The sequence below is a fragment of the Homarus americanus genome, unplaced genomic scaffold (genome assembly GCF_018991925.1).
Source record: "Homarus americanus isolate GMGI-L3 unplaced genomic scaffold, GMGI_Hamer_2.0 scaffold48354, whole genome shotgun sequence".
NCBI lineage: Eukaryota > Metazoa > Arthropoda > Malacostraca > Decapoda > Nephropidae > Homarus > Homarus americanus.
Genome location: NW_024723833.1, coordinates 451,432 through 470,033, shown reverse-complemented (window position 1 = coordinate 470,033; position 18,602 = coordinate 451,432). Strand labels below are relative to the sequence as shown.

The 18,602-nt window shown below is 37.5% G+C and overlaps 1 protein-coding gene across 4 annotated transcripts in view; it reads left to right on the top strand.

Moving 5' to 3' along the window:
• Positions 1 to 18,602, top strand: part of LOC121863712 (DNA polymerase delta catalytic subunit-like) — a 115,691-nt gene that overhangs the window by 11,627 nt on the left and 85,462 nt on the right. For all 4 annotated transcript variants that reach the window (XM_042362450.1, XM_042362451.1, XM_042362452.1 and 1 more), the window contains exons 3-4: positions 14,828 to 14,927; positions 15,666 to 15,786. In XM_042362450.1, the coding sequence (XP_042218384.1) occupies positions 14,828 to 14,927; positions 15,666 to 15,786 (221 nt within the window). The remainder of the gene's footprint in view (positions 1 to 14,827; positions 14,928 to 15,665; positions 15,787 to 18,602) is intronic.

Here is an 18,602-nt window from a genome sequence, read left to right as displayed (position 1 = left end):
TTTTCAGACAGAGCCCATAGCCAGGTGGCTCAGATACTCATCCCCGACTTTTGGGGTTTGTCTTGTCAGCTGGAACTGATATGTTTTACATATATGAACCAATTTTTGCTTAGAGTCATAGCTTGCCTTTGTTTGGTGACTGGGCATACATTTGTTTTAAGGAGACTTCTAAACCTTTTGTCCTTCCATGGAGGGAAGGGCAGTTGGTGTATGTGGTCCCCTCATTTGAGACTGGTTGTAGAGTGGGAAAGAAAGGATGATCAGTTAGACTATAAGTAACAGATCAACCCAAGTAGATACCAGGTGTGCATACAAAGGACTCAAGGATGTTGTGATAAATTGCCCCATATTACAAGAGCTGTCTTTGGTTATACAGTAGGTTCTGCCAGATAAACAGATTTCACAATCAATCCTCCTTTTCTTAGAATTTTTGTTCAGCATTTATTTTGAAAAATTTTAAACAAATATAGATGTCACTTGGCAAGTTTGTTGGGTGAAAAATAACCTTAAAGGTCATGTGAGTAGTAGCTCAATTCCCCTCTTGTCTTTAATTCCCAGTAAGCAACTTGTACTATTAGGGATATTTGGCCACTCTTCATTATCCAGCCAGATTGATGGTTATTTATTAGATAATTGAAAAGATGGAAAAATTAAGACTATTTTATGAGGAGTCGCTTCAGAACCATCAGATAGAAGTGTCTAAGTTTTCAAACATTAGTACAAAAAAAATGTGTACGTGACTCTCTTTTCATTGGTGCATCATATGTTGAAATAATTTCTGCTGTGTAAGAAGAGTAATGATTTAAAATGAAAAGTCTATAGCCAGCCTAATAACCAGTCTCTCAACCATCAGGAGTGTAATATCCCTCCCTGAAATGTAAAAATAATTCATATAGGTTCATTTATCCAGTTATAAACTTTTTAAAAGTGTATGAGATGTACTGTACTGTACTGTACTGTATATAATAACTGGTAACTCCAAACCAACTGAACTGAAGGCAAGAGGAACACGTGATGGCCGTCAAGTAGTGCTTGTTGCGTTAAAGCAAGTTACGTTTAAAAGGATTCACTGTTTTTCAAATAGGCATAACAATGTGCCACATTTGTTTCATCACAAAAAATGACTTGAATATGTTTACAATTTAAAAAAAAATGATGAAAAGGACACATCAGTGCTGTGTCATAAATAAATCAATGTAATTTTTTCTGAAATCAGAAAATTTCAATTCATTTAGCTGTTTTGTGGCAGCTTTGGCTTGCTTTCTGTACTCTCAGAATTTCAGTGAATATCTTAAAATTTTGGTAGAACTTGCAACACACTGGCAGTGCTGGCCTTGAACCCCTTAATTGCCAACACATGCATCAGTTGGTGTTACTGGACACTTTCATATGTCTGGCAGCTGTGTGAGCTGTCTTTGCTGTCACACTTAGACTATTAAGGATTATTTTGGTGTTTCTAACTTAATTAAAATGATTTTATAGACTCCGGCATGAACATGTCTTACGTGTTTAAAAAAAATTGGGTTCCATCATTATATCTTGTAAATATATTTTGTTTATGGCTCTTTTATGATGCAGTCTTGTAGAGACTTTATTCGGGATCATTGTGGTATCAACTTTGTCTTTCTAACACAATTAGAACAGATGCCATGGATAAAAGTTTATACATTACTTCTTTGCTAGCTGTAAATATTTTTGCTCGTGGTCTCAACTTGATATAAGTGAATTGTACAAAGTAGAAGAGTGTTTTTTGTGGAGTTGTACTATGGTATGTCTATTGATAAAAGTAGAAGTACAGGAGGCCCTTCAAATTCGCGGGGGTTAGGTTCTCAAAATGACCTTGAATCGCCAAATCCGCAAATAACATTTGCTGATGGGGGGGGGGTACATTTTTACTTGTGTTCAAAGAAATATATAATCCCCTTATGTGTTTGTCCGTAGGACAATTATTTCTTTTACTTGTATTGTAAATATGTGTGTGTGTGTGTGTGTAGACACACAAACACAAAACACGTACAAATAAATAATGCAGTAAGTCCTCACTTAACGTCGGCCTGCTTAACGTTATTTCGGTACAGTGAGTTCTGCTATAACGCGTGTTTTGATAACGCGAATTTGCTCTAACGCGATTTATGAATTCGGAACAATATTTGTATAACGCGAACGCTTGTTTGCTATAACGCGATTTTGGCTTACTATTTCTCCAATTTTGTGGTATTAACTGTGAATATGGTAAAGAAGAATATCTCCAAAAAGCGTTCTGATGATAGAATTCCCGGTGATTATCGTAAAAGAAAGGATATAACACTTGAAGAGAAGCTCGATGTTATCAACCTCAAAATCACCCTTCTCCCCATCAAGTTACATTCATATTTTTTCAAGGTAAAGTGTTAAATTTACTGTATGATTTCATTATTAGATATGAATGTAACATTTATTTAGACTGTGCTATCCTTTGTGTTAGGCTAACTACTAAATTTTTTCGATTTCGAGTAATCTGCACCTAACCCTATTTTCTCCATAAGCCCTGTTATTTCTATTACGCGATTTTCTATAACACGATATTTTACAAGAACACAATTATCGCGTTATAGCAGAACTACCTGTACTATGTTTGAGTCGTCACGGACTACTTTTTACCTTTTTCACAATATTTATTTAGGATGGTGTGTGCATGTAAATGAGTAAAAATAAATGAAGAAAGTTACTACAGGTTGACAACCCTTTATCCGAAAACCGAAAAGCTCTGAAAACCGAAAAAAAAATTTGAAGGGGGAGGGAGGGAGCGGGGGGTCATTATTTATTTATTTATTTTTTTTTTTTTAACAGGGATTAGCCCACCCAGGCATAGATCACTGACCCACATCGGGGCCTGGGTGGCAAAAATGTAATAGTAATACAGATAGACCCCGACTTACGACGGGGTTAGGGACTCAAATCCAGGTCGTAAGTCCGACATAGATATTTTTATTTATTTTTTTTTTAAATAAATAATCTACAATGAAATTCAGTACAGTAAAAGTAATGAATAATGAGGAATGGATACAGTGTGACTGAGCACTTACCTTTAATGTAGTCAGCTGAATGCACATGGGGCCCCCATAATTTTCTAATTATACATGGAGACTACATTAACTGGAAACGTTTCGGTATAGAAAATGCGTGTGTCATTTGAATTTTTTTTTTTTATCTATGTCGTAAGTCCCGACGGTCGTAAGTCGAAGCAGTCGTAAGTCGGGGTCTAGCTTTTATATATATATATATATATATATATATATATATATATATATATATATATATATATATATATATATATATATATATATATATATATATATATATATATATATATATATATATATATATATACAAGTATAATCACAGTGGCCCCTCGGTTAACGAGCTCAATCCGTTCCAGAAGGTTGTTCGTTAACCGAAAATTCGTTAACCGAAACCATTGTTTCAATGGGTTTTTGGGTAATTGGTTCCAGCTCACCGAAAATTTCCTAACTTCAACAAAAATGGTAGAAAAATTTACTTACTTTGAGGTGTGTATGTAGAAGGCTCCTGGATGATGATGATGATGTGAATTTGAAGTGGGAGGTGGAGGAGGAGAAGGGAGAAGAGAAGGAAGTGGAGGTGGAGGAGAAGCATTTTACTGCTTCTTGGAAGGTGAGTCACCTTCCATGAAAATGTCAGGAACCTCTGGACTGACAGATTCTCCACCATGAACATCCTCTCTCCTTGAAGTGGATGGCTGAGGGCTAGCATCATCCTCTCTCCTTCTTGAAGTGGAAGGCTGAGGGCTAGCGTCATCCTCTCTCCTTGAAGTGGAAGGCAGAGGGATAGCATCTTGTTCCCTCTGCCTTTTACTGAAGAAAGTGTCAATTGTGGTCTGTGGGGCACCTGTCCTCCTCACTATTAACTTATGTTTAAAGAAGGAGACCACTGAGTCCTCAACATGACACAAAGTTAGTTCAGTTTTTTCCACTTCTGGGTGCTTTGAAGCCAGTTCCCTGAACTTCTCCCAGTAGTAAATCACATCTTTCAACTGTTTAGCTGACATATGGTCATCAATTTCAATTTCCTCCTCACCACTGTCAGCCTCTACCCGTAACATCTCATCCAGTTGCTTCAAGTCATCAGGAGTAAGTTCCTCCTCATGAGACATCACAAGCTCTTCCACATCCTTCTCCTCCACTTCAAGGCCCAATGACTGACCAATGGACACAATCTCCTGGTCCAACTCTGTTTCTTCCTCAAATCCCTCAAAATCATGGACTACTGATGGCCACAGTGCTTTCCATGAAGAATTGAGGGATTTAGTGGAGACTTCTTGCCATGATGACACAATCAATTTTACATCCTCCAGGACGTTGAATTGTGTCTTCCAGAACTGTTTCAGTGTTAGTTCAGGATCAGTGGAAGTTGCCTGATGACACCTCCTAAACATTTTCTTCATGTACAACTTCTTGAAGTTGCTGATTACATTCTGGTCCATTGGCTGTATGATTGATGTAGTGTTTGGAGGCAAAAACAACACTTTCACAAAGTCAAATTGATACTCCAAATTGCTGGCAAGGTCAGGGTCATGACCAGGAGCATTATCCATGAGGAGAAGAGCCTTTAAAGGAAGTTTATTGGTGGTTAGGTAGCTCTTGACAGAGGGGCAAAACACATGAACAGCCCATTCATTAAAGAACTGTCTTGTCACCCATGCCTTACGGTTGGACTTCCAATAAACTCCAAGCTTTGTTCTTACCACTTTCTGTTGCTTGAACACCCTGGGGTTTTCAGAGTGGTAGACAAGCATAGGCCTCAGTCGGAAATCCCCTGAAGCATTGGCACCAAGCAATAGAGTGAGACGGTCTTTCATGGGTTTATGCCCAGGTAAAGAGGCTTCATCTTTGGTGATGAATGTTCTTTTGGGCATCTTTTTCCAGAACAGCCCAGTTTCGTCCACATTGAACACTTGCTGTGGAAGATAATTTTCTTCCTCCATCAGTTTTTTAAATTCAACTAAAAACTTTGCTGCCCCTTCTTTATCAGCACTAGCAGCTTCACCATGCCTAACAACACTTAAAATGTCACTTCTTTTCTTAAATTTTTCGAACCAGCCTTTGCTGGCCCGAAAATCTTCAAATTCTGTTCCTGAAGAACCAGGTTGATCTGCCTTTAAATGTTCATAAATCTCCCTGGCTCTTTCACAAATGAAATCACCAGAAACTGAATCACCTTTCATCTGTTTTTCCCTAATCCAGATGATAAGTAACCTCTCAGTTTCTACGATTAGGGATCTACTTTTAAACACTCTTGTAGATTTGTCTCTCACGTTCACTTCCTTAAATTTGTCTTTTTGTGCAAGAATTGTCGACACAGTTGATGCCGACATGCCATATTCTTTGCATAGTGCATTTGATTTAATGCCTTGTTCGTGTTTTTTTATTATTTCCTGCTTTATTTGGATTGAAATTGCTTTTCTTGATCTCTTAGGCCCCATGCTGGATTCAAACAATGGCAACACGTATTTTTCAAAGTTAAACTAGCTGTAAATAAAGAATATTTTCTTTAAAATAACACTGCACTGCACTATATATTGTCAATATGTAAAATAAATTTCAAAATGACCAATAATTTGCTTGGAAACAGAAAAAACGCGTTTAGTTGAAGAGAGTCTCAAGCAAGATGTTACCTCCAGTGAAAACAGAGAGAGACTGACGCCTGTTTGCTGTGATAAGAGGCTGGATGCCGAGCATTAAACTAGTCACTTTACCTTCAATTTTGTTCAATAATTGTTAAAATGACTAAAAAATTGAATATTAAACTTTTAAAATTATTGAATAGTATAAACTTCTTGATATTTACTAAAATAGTAAGGAATTTAAGCTCTAGAACCGATTAATGTATTGGCGGACTGATACTAAAGCTGGTTGCCCGGTCAGTGCAAGCGAAAACATGTTGAGGTCGGCTCGTAAGAACTTCGTTAACCGAATTTTTTTCATTAACCGAATTGAAGATCCTTATGGAAGGCAGTTCGTTAATCGAAATTACGTTAACCGAGGTGTTCGTTAAATGAGGGGTCACTGTATTATTATTATTATTATTATTATTATTATTATTATTATTATTATTATTATTATAATAATTTTTATTATATCCCCCCCCCACCCCTCCCCAGGCCCCGATGTGGGTCAGTGATCTATGCCCGGGTGGGCTAATACACATTTAAAAAAAAAAAAAAATAACCATTCTGAAAACCGAAAAATTCCAAAATCCGAAATGCCTCTGGCCCCACGGATTTCGGATAAGGGATTGTCAACCTGTATATCTACCCAAAAATAAGTTGAAAAACATGTACGTACAGTACTTAAAATGTATTTAAGGGTTAAAATTTTTATCTCTTGTGCAAAATATATGATGTCTGTATTCATATTATTCGCTGTCTTGCAAGGATTCCAGCAATGCAATTTATATTCTGCTAACTTTAGTCTCGGCCATTTTATAAGTTAAAATTTTTTAGCCTAAACCACCTTCAATCTTGCCGTAAGTGCTAAGGGGGAGGTGATGTATTATGGCAGCTGGTACCAGCCCGACGGCCAACCAAGGTTTACCTAATGGTATTTATTTATCTGTCATGTAGAGGAGTTTTAAGTTTTTCTCTTATAAAATTTCAATGAATGTGACTTTATAGTAATGCACACAAGTACCTCACCAGGTATCACACAAGGAGTTTTGAATTAATGTACAGTATATGTACTGTAATGTATTTCATGGGGCAAAGGGAGGCCCAGGAACGTAACTCCTGTATTTTATTTCTTATTGGGGAAAATTGATCCGCTTAACATTGCTTCGTATAACGTCGCGTTTTCAGGAACATAACCCCGACGTTAAGCGAGGACTTACTGTAATGGGAAAATCCTCTCACAAATAATCATAAAATAATTTATTAAAAATGTTGAGTCTACCCTCAAGTCCACTCCGTGCTTTATTAATAACAAAGCATGGAGTGGACTTGAGGCTAGACTAAACATTTTTAATACATTTCTTTCTGGTTGTACACACAGTGGTCCCTCGGTTAACGAACGGTTCGATTAACGAAATTTAGGTTAATGAATTACCTCCTATAAGGATCTTCAATTCGGTCTTACAACAAAACTTTGATTAACGAAATCCTTACGAACAACACGTTTTGTTGTGAGCATCAGCTGATCAGCTGATGGGCTAGTCTGCCAATTCAGTAATCTGTTCTATGTTTACATTCGTTTCCAGTGAAGTAAATATCAAGAAAGTTGTGCTCTTTAATATTTTTGCATTTTTTATATTAAAATTATTAGTCATTTTAAAATTTAGTTAACATATGGATAATATATGCAGTACAGGGAACTAGTTTTTTGTGCGCCCATCAGCCTCTTTACTCAGCCACCAGGCATCAGTCTGGCTTTGTTGACAGTGGAGTGAACATCTATTTTGTTGGTGTCTTGAATATTTTTGCATTTTTACATTGAAATTATTGGTCATTCTGAAATTTAGTTAACATATTGATAATATATAGTGCAGTGCAGTGTTGATTTAAATAAAATAATCTTGAATTACACCAAGTGAACTTAAAATTTTATTGGTGAAATGGGGCATCAAGCATGGGTCCCCTGAAAGGTGATTTCTCCTCCATCCCCACTTCCTTCTCTTCTCCCTTCTCCTCTACCCCCACTTCTAATTCCCATCATTATCATCAACCAGGAACCTTCTACATATACAGTACACCTCAAAGTAAGTGTACTTTACTGCATTTTTTTTTTTTTTTACTTTGTATGTACTTTTCTGTGAGCTGGAACCAATTACCCAATATCCCATTGAAACAATGGATTTTGTTAACGAAATTTTCGGCTTACGAATGACCCTTTGGAACGAACACAATTCAAGACACCAACAAAATAGATGCTCTCTCCACTGTTTTCAAAGCCCAACTGACGCCTTGTGACCAACTCACGCATCTGATGGGCGCACATCAAACTAGTTCCCTGTACTGCATATATTATCAATATGTTAAATAAATGTTAAAGTGACTAATAATTTTAATATAAAGCTTGCAAAAATATTAAAGAGCACAACTTTCTTGATATTTACTACATTGAAAACGAATGTAAACATAGAACAGATTACTGAATTGGCAGACTAGACCATCAGCTGATCAACTGATGCTCACAACAAAACGTGATTTTCGTAAGGATTTCGTAAATCAAATTTTTGTTCGTTAACCGAATTGAAGATTCTTATGGAAGGCAATTTTGTTAACCGAACCTTTCGTTAACCGAGGGACCACTGTATGTACAGTATTGTATTGTATACATGTGTGTGTGTATATGTAGACACACACACACACACACACACACACACACAGCCTAATCTGTGAAAGTTTTGTGTTTGACTGGGCTTATGCTGATATTGCAGGAATCGTAGACCCTCAGCAATTTGGCAACATGAAAACTTCCTCCACCACTCACTGTCTTGTCAGCTTTCTCGATTACATATACCGCCATCTCGAGAAACGAAAAACGTCTGTAGCTGTCGCCTTCATTGATTTCACTAAAGCGTTCGACCTAGTCGACCACAATATAATCATAAACAAAGCTATTGACCTCGGGCTTCGGAGAAATCTCATACCATGGCTTACAGACTTCCTCAGTGACCGACGCCAAGCTGTACGCTTCCGAGGGGCTGTCTCCACCTTTCAGTCACTCACCTGTGGCGTCCCCCAAGGCACCAAGATGGGACCACTCTGCTTCCTTATGCTCATCAATGATGCCCTAAGAGAAACCCCCTGCTCGCTGGAAATATGTCGACGACTCCACCATTGGGATCAACACACAATTCTGCTCCCAACTATACCGCCCTTCAGGATTTATTGAACAGTCTCCAAAACTGGGCCACCAACAACCATGTCACCATCAACCATACCAAGACCATGGTTATGCACATCAACCTCTCCTCCGACATTGTCCCACCTCCTTCCATTACCCTAGGTCCGAACACACTCCAGGTTGTAGATTCCACGAAGCTCCTCGGCGTCACCATAGACAACAAACTAAATTGGAAACCACACGTCAGTGAAGTTGTCAAATCCTCCAGTTTCCGTCTCCACCTCCTCCGCCGACTCAAGTCCCTCGGAGTTCCTGCACACGAGCTCCTCAGTGTATACACAACATTCATACTTCCCAAGCTCACCTATGCCTCCCCCACCTGGTCTTCCTCCCTAAATTCCACACAACGTAAACACCTAGAAAAAGTGCAAAAGAGGGCATGCAAGATTATTCTCTCCCCTTCCTACTCCACATATCAAGAAGCGCTCAACACACTGACCCTTTCGACTCTCACTGACCATCACCACGGCCTCATCTGCAAATTTGGTAAGAAGCTTCTACACCACCCCTCGACACCGGCCCCTACTACCACCTGAGATCCCCTGCCCGAGAATTGCTGTTCGACACCACAACCGCATCCAGCCCATACGTGCGCGAACTGATCGCTATAAGAACAGCCCAGTCCCAACCATTGTAAAAATTATCAATAACATGTAATAAATCAGTGTATTCACTCCCAGTAAACACTGCTCCCTACACTGTCACTATGTTGAAATGAACTGTAGTTTGAGCTGATCCCCATCTAAGTTATTATACAGTTGTACCCCACTTAACGCGGTCAATTGAACCCAGAGGGTCCCGCGTTAAGTGAAATCCGCGTTAAGTGAACAACAGAACATATGGGATTAATTCCAATAGAAACCGGCCTGACCCCCAAACTCCACTTTTTGAAAGCACATCCCTATGTTGTAGTAAAAATAACATCTTAATTTTATGATGGTACATGCACACAATTAATACTTAAGAGAAATACAGTCGCCAAGTTAATGTCCATTCAAATAATGGACTCAACTCCCTCCCTCTCTCACACTACACTCGCTGGCTCTTCCCTCTCAGAGAAATTTTTGGGGGAAAACCACTAAATTTTAATAAATAATACCTCAAACTAAAGTTAGGATAATACAATTGACATTGCTGGATTCCTTGTAAGACCAGGAATATTTTGAATATAAATGTCATATATTTTGCACAAAAGATAACATAGTTAATTTGAGAAAAAATTTTATCTAAAATTTGTATGTCTAATGCAAAAATATGATGTTTATATTCAAAATGATCATCAAATTATAAGAATTCCAGCAATGTAAATTATATTCAGACCGGATAATTTGTATGAATTTTATGAGCTAAAACAAATATCTTCAGTTAATAAAAAAAAAAAATAATTCTTCACAGGGTAACAGATGGTCGGTCGGTCCCTCCCTCCCCCCCACCCCCCACCAACCGTCCCAAGGAGATGTGTGGGATAACCACTAAATTTTAATAAATAATACCTCAAACTAAAGTTAGGATAATATAATTGACATTGCTGGATTCCTTGTAAGACCAGGAATATTTTGAATATAAATGTCATATATTTTGCACAAAAGATAACATAGTTAATTTGAGAAAAATTTTTATCTAAAATTTGTATGTCTAATGCAAAAATATGATGTTTATATTCAAAATGATCACCAAATTATAAGAATTCCAGCAATGTAAATTATATTCTGGCCGGGTAATTTGTATGAATTTTATGAGCTAAAACAGGCAGTCAGGCAGGGTGGGGCAAATCTAAAAATAGCGTCTCGAGCCGGACACTCACCGCGTATATGTGGAAAAAATCCGTGTTAAGTGAAAGTTCAGCTCTGGCGAGGCACCGCGTATATGATAAAACGCGTTAAGTGAAACCGCGTTAGGCGGGGTAATACTGTATGTCTTATTTGTGTCACTTATGTCACTTGTATATTATTTGTAACTCGTAACCCATTCCCCAAATATGTAACTGTATATTTTCAGCTTTCTGGCTGCCAAGCTCTTTCAATAAACCGTTAATTATTATTATTATTATTATTATTACACACACACACAAAACACACACACACAAAACACAAACAAATCAATAATAATGGGAAAATCCTTTCACAAATAATCAGAAATTTTTTTATTAAAAATGTTAAGTTTACCCTCAAATCCACTCCGTGCTTTGTTAGTAATAAAGCATGGATGTCTCTGTTAGCCGGAACAATTGGTGCAGAGCACTTCCAGGAATGAGAGATTTCTGGGTAATGAGACGATTCTCAAAGCCAGAAAAAATCCGGAATTTTCCGGGAAACAAAAATTTTCTCAGAAATTCCAGAAATTACGCATTACATCATCTCTCAAACCGGGAAAAATATCCCCCATCCCTGGAATTTTCCAGGTACAGTGAGTTCTGCTATAACGCGTGTTTTGATAACGCGAATTTGCTCTAACGCGATTTATGAATAGAGGAACGATATTTGTTTAACGCGAACGCTTGTTTGCTGTAACGCGATTTTTGCTTACTATTTCTCCAATTTTGTGGTATTAACTGTGAATATGGAAAAGAAGAATATCTCCAAGAAGCGTTCTGGTGATCGAATTCCCGGTGATGATCGCAAAAGAAAGGATATAACACTTGAAGAGAAGCTCGATGTTATCAACCTCAAAATCACCCTTCTCCCCCATCAAGTTATATTCATATTTTTTCAAGGTAAAGTGTTACATTTACTGTATGATTTCATTATTAGATATGAATGTAACATTTATTTAGACTGTGCTATCCTTTGTGTAAGGCTAACTACTAATTTTTTTCGATTTCGAGTAGTAATCTGCACCTAACCCTATTTTCTCCATAAGCCCTGTTATTTCTATTACGCGATTTTCTATAACACGATATTTTACAAGAACACAACTATCGCGTTATAGCAGAACTGGCTGTACAGTAAGTCTGCGTTTACCGTGGTCTCGCTTAACGTTGTTTTGGTACTATGTCGCTAAACCTTAGAGACCAAAAATTTGTTTAACGTCCCGGTGATCCGATACTACGTCATTTTGTGTCGTCACAGACTTCATTTTACGGTGCATCGCCCTCTCTCGGCTTGGCGCAGAGTCTCAGTGACTCACCACCCTCCTCTTCCGCCCCCGCCATACTCCTCCCCTCCCACCATCCGCCTCCTCTGCATCACTACCCACCACACACTCACTCTGCCACCTCCGCCCATCGGTGAGTACCAATACAAACTTAGTATAGTAGTTGTATTTGTATGCATTACAGGCATCCCCCGCATTAAGGAAGGGTTGCGTCCCTGGAAAATTGACCGTATCGCGAAATTCCGTTACGCGAAACCTATTTTCCTATTGACTTCCATTATAAAACTGGAGATGCGTTCCTAAGAGAATTTTTTTTGGCCCCCCAAAAGTAATTCAAGCCCTTTTATGAATGAAAATAAACATATAAACACTGCACTACTGCAGTCTCTTCCACTTGATGGCCTCTTTCCAGTCATCTTGAATAAAGGTAATGCACTGTACTGTACTTACTGTATGTTTGTAAAAGTTAAATCCAACTGCTGGGGCGAGAAACATGTGCGCACACTGGATGTAAACAATGGACTGACTCCTCGTGGCGACGCCACGCTTGACGGTAGCAAACACCAAAAAATCCACACTAAACAAATTATAATTTTTAACAAAAAATTTTAATTTTATATTGTGATTTTTTTTTAAATTGTTAAAATTTACCCCAATTTCCGTAAGGGCTGTATCGCGAAATTATTGGTCATAATTTACAAATTCAGTAAGAGAGAAATTCCACAATCCGGGGTTCCGTAACGTGGGGGATGCCTGTATTTTATATAGAAATGGCAATGACTTTCTGTATATGTAATGTATTTCATGGGGCAAAGGGAGGCTCAGGAACGTAACTCCCGTATTTTATCTATTTCTTATGGGGAAAATTGATCCGCTTAACGTTGTTTCGTATAACGTCGTGTTTTTAGGAACAACCCTGACGTTAAGTGAGGACTTACTGTACTGGAAAAATTTTCTCTGTATTTTCGGAAGATGCACCTGATTTTCATCTCTCAAACCCTGGGGAAAAAACTCCTCAATCCCCGGAATTTTCTGGGTACTAGGAAAATTTTCTCAGAATTTTGCAGAAAATGTGCCCCTCAGAAAATTTTTCCCAAAGCTGGAATTTTCGGGAAAATTTCTGACTTTGGGAATGATTTTCCGAGAAAATTTCAATTCCCACTATCGGAGAGTTCCAAGTTTGAATGATTCCAGCTACCGGAGATATTACTACTGTACTTATTATTACCGTGACTATCATGAGCTGGTTGAATCTTCAGGTGTTGAGGTGGTTGAGGCAGGAAGTGACTGTATGACTCTCACAATGTACGATGCTGGAGGTTTAGTGGAGGTTCTGTTTTCACTGCCAATTTTATTGACTTTGTATGGTACACTATTCATATTTTTTAGACATTTCTACAGCCTCTTCAGAGACAGCTGTTGAGTTACCCTCCTATGCCACCACAGTCGCAGCCACTGTGGACACAAACCTTCACCCATACTAAATATTTTGACATGATTTAATGATGTAAACTCAATTCGTTTATGAAAAAACCTGAGATGTTTATACCACTGGAGTCTATAAAATCAGTTCTATGTACTTATGTTTAAAATTTTATATTTTTTTTTAACCAAAATAATCTTGAATAGTTTATCTAAAAGTTTGTTTAAATATATACATACTATGTATAAAACAAAATAAAAAATCTAAATGTTACTGGCCTCCAAATGGAGGTACAGTGCTTGGGGGCACAAGGCTTGAATAGCTGGGCATCACAGCTGAGACAGTACACGCTGCTGCCAGGCGTATGGGAGCTCTGGCAACACCACCGCTCGGTGACTCACCTAGAGTTAGTGCCAAGCTCCCGAGAGCATATGAGAGACCAAGAGAAAATTAACCCCTTTTTCCATAGATGTTAAAACCCTAAGCTGCTAAAAAAAAAAAAAAAATAATAATAATAATAATAATAATAATAATAATAATAATAATAATATGGCATATAAGAACCCTAAGGGTATTAAGTCTAGGCTAAAAATTAAAGTAGGATCAGTTTTCTTTGGTAGCCTGAGTCCGAAATTCCCCCCATCCTCTGGAATTTTCCATCCCGCAATGTAGGCAATACAGACCCCCTCCCAACTCTGAATTTCAGCTAGATTGAACAGGACTTCAACCAAATAAATTTGGATAAGAGGAAGTTTACTGTATTTGTCCTGCTACCCCATCAATGGCACAATTTGCATTAAATATCAGGTACCTTTACTGTGTCTTAGTGCTTTTATAAGAGGTGGAGTAGCTATCTAATATCCAGCTGTCTGGCAGTTGTGCCATCTGTTACATGATCACATCCTTAGTGCCTGTCTAAAGAGACCTGCTTGGTTCTGTGCTTGCTGGGATACAGGATTTCAAGATAATTCCTCCATCTGAGGTTAACTTGGATTTTTTTTACGTGTATACAGGGGGTCCCCGGGTTACGAACGGGTTTCGTTCCTGAGGACGTTATTAAGTTAGATTTATACGATGTTTGAAATTCCACTATATCGTAGCCTAAGTCCTTATACGTATACATCTAAAATCACTTAATTTAAGACAAAAGAAGAAATAGAATGACAAAGTACAGTAAATAAAAGTAAAAAAAATATAAAGTCATCGGGTAAATAAAATACTGTACTGTACTATAAATTTCAAGTTTAAACATGTTCGTATGTTGGTCGTTCGGGGACCCCCTGTAATCAATTAATGTCAGCGGGTAAATAAGTTACAGTAAAGGATATTCTGTGTAAAGAAAATTTTGTATTACTGTGTTATTAAAGCTTTTCAAGGAGAACTAAATTTTTAGGGCAGATGAGGACGACGATATGGAGTTTGACGACGATTTTCCGGATGACATGGACTTTGGAGACATGAATTTGCAAGATACATGTAGTGAGGAGATACAGGTGAATATTAAAGTATTTCAGTCACACTGTAGAGCAATATCACTTGTTCTTTTTTGTTCATTAATATTTTAATCTCTTATTTTTAGGTATTTTGGGGTGGCTCAGATTGAGCTTTGGGTACTTGGCAATATCTTTTACTTTTGCTCTGCTCCATATTTTAGGCCTGGATACTGTTATAGCATGGTACTTAATTGACTTATTGAACATAATGAACACCATATGCAGGCTGAGAATTTCCTTAATTTCCTAAGTTTTTATTGTTTTAAATTTTTTTACATAAACTTTATTTACTAACAGCTTCCCATAAAAATCATGAAAACACCAAACAAAATAGTGCAGTAGAGGGAAGAGGTTGGACTGTGCTCTTGAGTGTTCTGGCATGCACCAAGTTTTTCCCGATGCCCTACACATGGAAAAGATATAAAGTACAAAGCACATCCACAGATGTGAAACCTTACTCCAGTACAGTATCAATATTTTTAGGGAGTAAAGGTATATGACACACACGTGAATCCGGTTCTTGCAAAGCCAACATAATGAGAGTGATCTGTAGTAGAAGGAAGATTAATATAAGTTCCAGGTATAGTATTTGAAAGATTAAAGTGTTGCCTTTGTTACTTTCCATGATCATATACTGGTAGAAGCAGCTGATGGTACCTGCACTTTTGGAGAAGGTAGAGGTATTGATGTCGGATAAACTATTCTGTACCCATAAATGAACACCATTTTTATCTTCAGGGTGTTGACTTCAAGGACGATGACAACTCAGACAGTCTTTGGGGTCGGCCTCCTCTCTCTCCATTGAATCCTCGGGAAGAATCCCTTACATTCCAGCAGATTGAGATTGATCATTACATTGGTAAAGTCTTTGAAAGTGATAAACACTTTTCCATTTTATACATTTTAAGAAGGGCACAAAATGATGGGTTTGTAAAACATTATATTACAAGGAATTTGATTAGTGCTACAGTGGCTACTTAGCCAGGAATTTCCGGCAGGGCAACCTGGAGGCTACTTCACCAGGAAATCAATCGTGACGAGCTGGAGTGCTCACTAATAATATTCTCAGCCAATTCATTGGTGTTCTAGTATTACACCATAAATATATGTTATCTCTTATTATGAAAATAATGCAGTGAAATGGAAATAATATAAATTTAACTTATCGTTATTTTAAAAGTGAATTATTTTAAATGGGATCTAATTAGTTTCCTGTCTGTTACTTTTTATAAAAAAAAAAATAGTATGTCTTGCGAAGATTACAGATTGCCCCGGAGGGGGCTAGTTTATTGGGCACCCCCTTACATCCTGTGCAAGGTGAAGCGCAGAAGCATTTACAGTGCCCAACTGGGAAGCATGCGGAGTTCATGCTTGCCTTTATGACTCATGCATTAAGGGTGTGGAAGCCTGAAGGGTCATGGGTTTTGTCTGCAAGTTAAATAAAGTGACAGAATGATGAGTGAGTGGGGGGGGGGGATTCCCGGTACATTTCATCTGTTTATAGCAGAAGGGTTGTGTAATGCTGTTAACCTATGACCCCACTCTTGACCTCACCTGCCATTTCTGTTCCTTGGGGCTCAGACCAAAGAACCTTCAGACCTTGGCTTATGAGCTGGATATTATATATATATATATACAGAACTCTGTAAATCTCGCTCTATAGCTACTTAGTTTACTTGAAGAGGTGACACATGAAAGATCTTGCTTGTGTGGCTTATTTATGCATATTTGTGTATATTATATATATTACAATATAGCTATAACATATTCAAAGGTGCAAAATTTAATACATTGAAGATGTTGAAAAGTTAGTTTAAGAATGTCAGAAAACAAAATGTGTTCAGTTGTGGAAGAGAGAGAGCATAAAAAAAATGAAATAAATACAGGTTGTACCTCTCTAGTCCGGCATTCTGTGGTCTGGTAACTCCCGTGGTGCGGAACGATTTTAGTTTGTCCAATAGGTAGATAGGCAGATTTTTTTTTCTTTTTTCTTTTTTCTTTTTTCTTTTTTTTTTATCTGAATTATTATTATTATTATTACAGGAGTATTAAATTTTTGCCCCTCAGGCCCCAATGTGGGTCAGTGACCTATGCCCGGGTGGGCTAATCCCCTTAAAAAAAAAAAGCCGCGGGAAATTAAGGTTTGTTTACATCCGGCAGTTCGACTGCTCTCTCTCTCTCTCTCTGCTTGTCTATACAGGGTACAACATTTAACCCTTCAAAATATATGAGCAGTAAATAAGTGTTGCTTTCATATTCTTATGTAGAGTAATGACGATATGTTTTCACATGTGCGCACTTACATACGCGCAGTCTCACTTTTTTTTTTACCATTAATGGTTAGCTACTTATATTGTTCCATTTATTAACATTAAATAACATTACAGGTACTTCAAGCAACCATATTCATTTTTTACATTAATTTTACTACAGCTAAAATCAGGGTCTTATTTTCTTCAGTTTTATATGTAGAACCAATCAGTCACTGGTTTTGTAAGCTTTAACATAAACAATGCCGGCAGCCGTCTCGTCTCCTCTAATATTCCACGTATTATTAATAAATTGTATTGTTAATTTTGCACACACAAACATTAATTCAATAAAAACAAATTCAGAAACATTAATTAAAATATATATGAACAGTAAATAAGTGTTGCTTTCATATTCTTAAGTAAAGTAATGACGATATGTTTTCACGTGTGCGCATGCGCACTTACATACGCGATCTCTCTTTTTTCTTTACCATTATCGTTCGCTACTTCTATTGTTCCATTTATTAACATTAAATAACATTACTTAAAATAACCATATTAATTTTACTACAGCTACAGCCAAGGTCTTATTTTCTTCAGTTTTATGTGTAGAACCAATCAGTCACTGGTTTTGTAATCAACGAAAACAATGCTGTGTCATTTCCTCGTGTGTTTTAATATTCTACGTATTATTAATGAATTGTATTGGTCATTTTGCACACGTAAACATTAATTCAATAAAAAAGACATTCAGTAATAAACAATAATGAATCTTTTGTACATAAGAGAAATGACGCTGTTTACACGATTATGCACGTCGTCTGCACGTTGGCGGGCCGTTGAAACCCGTCGAAATTCAAGTTTCCGCCGTCAAAATTTTTATTTATTTATTTTTGTGTTTCAATAAAATACGTGAAGAATTAAACACTCGCGAAATTTGAGAAGCTACTATACGACATTTAACCCTTCAATATGTCTTCAAAGAGACCATGATGCAGAGAAAGTGGTGCTAGTGCTTCCAAGCATAAGCACAAGTCACTATGTATCCAGGAAAAGGGTGAATTTCCATGGTCTGGCAATTTCCTTGGTCCGGCACCGGTCAGGTCCCGAGGTTGCCGGACTAGAGAGGCACAACCTGTATTCTTATTAATTTCTTCAATACATATTTTTTTTCATAATAAGGTATAATAAATGCCTGTGGTGTGATGTTAGAATGACACGAATTAGGTGAGAAAATGATCACTGATCACACCAGCCCGTCATGATTGGTTTCCTGTCTAAGTAGCCACCTCCAATAGAATTATATTTCTATAAATTAAATGAGTATGGTAAATAACATATACAGGTAGTGTTTTATTTTCAGTCTTAAGAGCGGTGTGGTGGCTGAGTGGATGCAGTGTCATAAGGGTTGCTGGGTACTCTG